A 2,829-nucleotide genomic window follows, 5' to 3' on the forward strand; every position below is an offset into this window, starting at 1 on the left:
CCCGCGCGGAGCAGCGGTAAACAGGACCTTCTGCCGGACTCGCCCCCTCGTCTCTGGGGTGGGGGAGAGGTGGCTTAACCCTTCCTGGGAGGACGCCCGCCGCTCGCCGGCTCCCTTCCTCCCAGGCCCGGGCGGATTCGCGAGGTGCCCCCGGCCCCGGGCTGAGAGCTGGACGTCCAAGCCAAGGGAACGGCGGCCACATGCCCGGCCCTGCTCACTCCAGGCGGTTAACACACTCTCGGCACTGGGCCCGGGTCGGGGGCACCCCGGGCAGTAAGTCAGGCACCGCCCTTGCCCCAGGCAGCTTGCCGTCGGGCAGGGGTAATGACAGTCATGAGACGGGCGATGAGGGTGATGGAGGCCGGGGAGGGCCCAGGGCCAAGCGCCCTGCAGAAGGTCTCCCAGACCGGCGGGAAGGGAGGAGGTCAGGAAAAGCTTCCAAGAGAAGTGACTTCATAGACCCGCTGCCCGCACTCACGCAGGACACCGTCAAGGAACACAGACTGCAGGATGCGGGCTGCCAAGCAGAAGTCTGCAGGGAAATGCCGTGCGCTGCGGGGAAGGCGGTCTGGAATACGGGCTGGGGCCTTCGAGGAAGTTCCCTGGAGCTTTGACCGGGCCGGGAACACTGAATAGTGTTTGCATAGGTGGAAGAAAGTGGGGGAAAGGAAAGGGTTCTGAGTGGAGAGAAGAGCACCAGCGGAGGCCGGAAGCGGAGGCTAGGCATTTCAGAAACAGCCGAGTGAGGACCAGTGGTGAATCCGGTCTGATGGGTAGGCTTGGCCAGATTTCAAGTGGGGGACGGCACGTTTTTGAGCAGAGGAGTGCCCTGATGACAGTGAGGGGGGCCTGGCGGGGTGATTTGCGCGCGGTGGGAGCAGGTTTCAGGTCCATCTCCACACCAGAGGAAGGCCATCCTCGTCTTTAGCTCGGTGACTTCCAGAAGGACTGGGAGCCATGGTCCTGCGGGACAGCAAAGAGGCCTAAAGTTCAGGCAAGTGGGAAAGAGAGAAGAGAGGCTTAGCCTTACAAATCCACAGAAGGAGTGTGCGCGCGAGAGAAAGGCAGAAGGGAGACAGTGAAAAATAAGAGATGGGTGTAATGACGTAATACTGCCCAGGCAGTGCCTATAGACTGGGCGCCTGAGATTTGAGGGATTTGTTCAAAGTCACAGGAAAAAAAGCTGTTTTCTTCTCAACTTGAGGGTTTTATGTATTCTGGGAACTCTTTGAAGCTTTTCCAGGGCTTACGAAGTTCCTTAAACTCCTCATGACTTACCCATTTTAACTAAGCATAGTCAACTTTTAGAGCCCACATTTGCAAAGTGCAAGCTTTTTTTTTTAAGTGTAAGCATTTAAATTATTGTTTTGTTTGTTGAAGCATTATTCAGTAAGTTTTTCACTTTCTAAATAAAGATCAGAGGCTTGGCTTTTTTTTTTTTTTGAGACAGAGTCTTGCCCTGTCGCCCAGGCTGGAGTGCAGTGGCGCGATCTCAGCTCACTGCAAGCTCTGCCTCCCGGGTTCACGCCATTCTCCTGCCTCAGCTTCCCAGGCTTGGCTTGTTTTTTATTGATTGATTGATTGAGGCAATCTCAGTCTCTCACCCACTGTGGAGTGCAGTGGTGCGATCGTAGCTCACTGCAGCCTCGAACTCCTGGGCTCAAGCAATCTTCCACCTCAGCCTCCCAGTTAGCTAGGACTACAGATGTATGCCCTCATCCTCGGCTTTTTATTTTTTGTAGGTCTTGCTATGTTGCCCAGGCTAATCTTGAACTCCTGGCCTCAAGTGATCCTCATGACTTGGCCCCCCAAAGTGTTGGTATTACAGATGTGAGCCATCATGCCTGGCCAAGATTTGGCTTCTTGAAGGTTCATTATTACCAGGGCTGCCAAAACATATAAGAAAGCAAACTGGTGCGATCTTGGCTCACTGCAACCTCCGCTTCCTGGGTTCAAGTGATTCTTTTGCCTCAGCCTCCTGAGTAGCTGGGATTACAGGTGTCTGCCACCATGCCCAGCTAGTTTTTTGTATTTTTAGTAGAGACGGGGTTTCACTGTGTTAGCCAGGATGGTCTCAATCTCTTGACTTTGTGATCCACCCGCCTCGGCCTCCCAAAGTGCTGGGATTACAGGCGTGAGCCACCGCGCCCGGCCTAAAATATATTTCAAAGCCACATACTTATTGAATCTATTTGTGCCAAGTGATGGTTATTTTGAAAATGAGATTCTAATACTCCCTTCTAAAACAATAATAAGATATAGTACCTGTCTGTTCTTTAACCCAATTGTACCCACACTGGTTTTGTCCCGAATATTTTATGAATTTCTATTTAAGTTAATATGAATATTAAAATTCATACTGTGGCACATGCATAGAGGCAATGTATTATATTTTCAGTTTTGTTAACTTTTAAAAGAAAACATATTTAAATTAGAAATTTAAAATTTTTGGCCAGGCGTGGTGGCTCACGCCTGTAATTCCAACACTTTGGGAGGTCGAGGCCAGCAGATCACTTGAGGTCAGGAGTTCCAAACTAGCCTGGCGAACATGGTGAAACCCCTTCTCTACTAAAAAATACAAAAACTAGCCAGGCGAGGTGGTGGGCGCCTGTAGTCCCAGCTACTTGGGAGGCTGAGGCAGGAGAATTACTTGAACCTGGGAGGCAGAGGTTGCTGTGAGCTGAGATCACGCCACTGCATTCCAGTGCAGCTACTTGGGAGGCTGAGGCAGGAGAATTGCTTGAACCCAGGAGCTGGAGGTTGCAGTGAGCCAAGATCATGGCACTGAACTCCAGCCTGCGTGACAGAGCAAGACTCTGTCTCAAAAAA

General features: G+C 51.7%; 1 protein-coding gene across 1 annotated transcript in view; it reads left to right on the top strand.

Annotated features, from left to right (window-relative positions):
* The first annotated feature begins 200 nt into the window (after positions 1 to 200).
* Positions 201 to 2,829, top strand: part of ADCK2 (aarF domain containing kinase 2) — a 52,824-nt gene continuing 50,195 nt past the window's right edge. Inside the window, exon 1 of the mRNA XM_011941566.1 lies at positions 201 to 424. Coding sequence (XP_011796956.1) covers positions 201 to 424 — 224 coding nt within the window. The remainder of the gene's footprint in view (positions 425 to 2,829) is intronic.

This window comes from Colobus angolensis, unplaced genomic scaffold (genome assembly GCF_000951035.1).
Source record: "Colobus angolensis palliatus isolate OR3802 unplaced genomic scaffold, Cang.pa_1.0 Scaffold2, whole genome shotgun sequence".
Lineage (NCBI taxonomy): Eukaryota > Metazoa > Chordata > Mammalia > Primates > Cercopithecidae > Colobus > Colobus angolensis.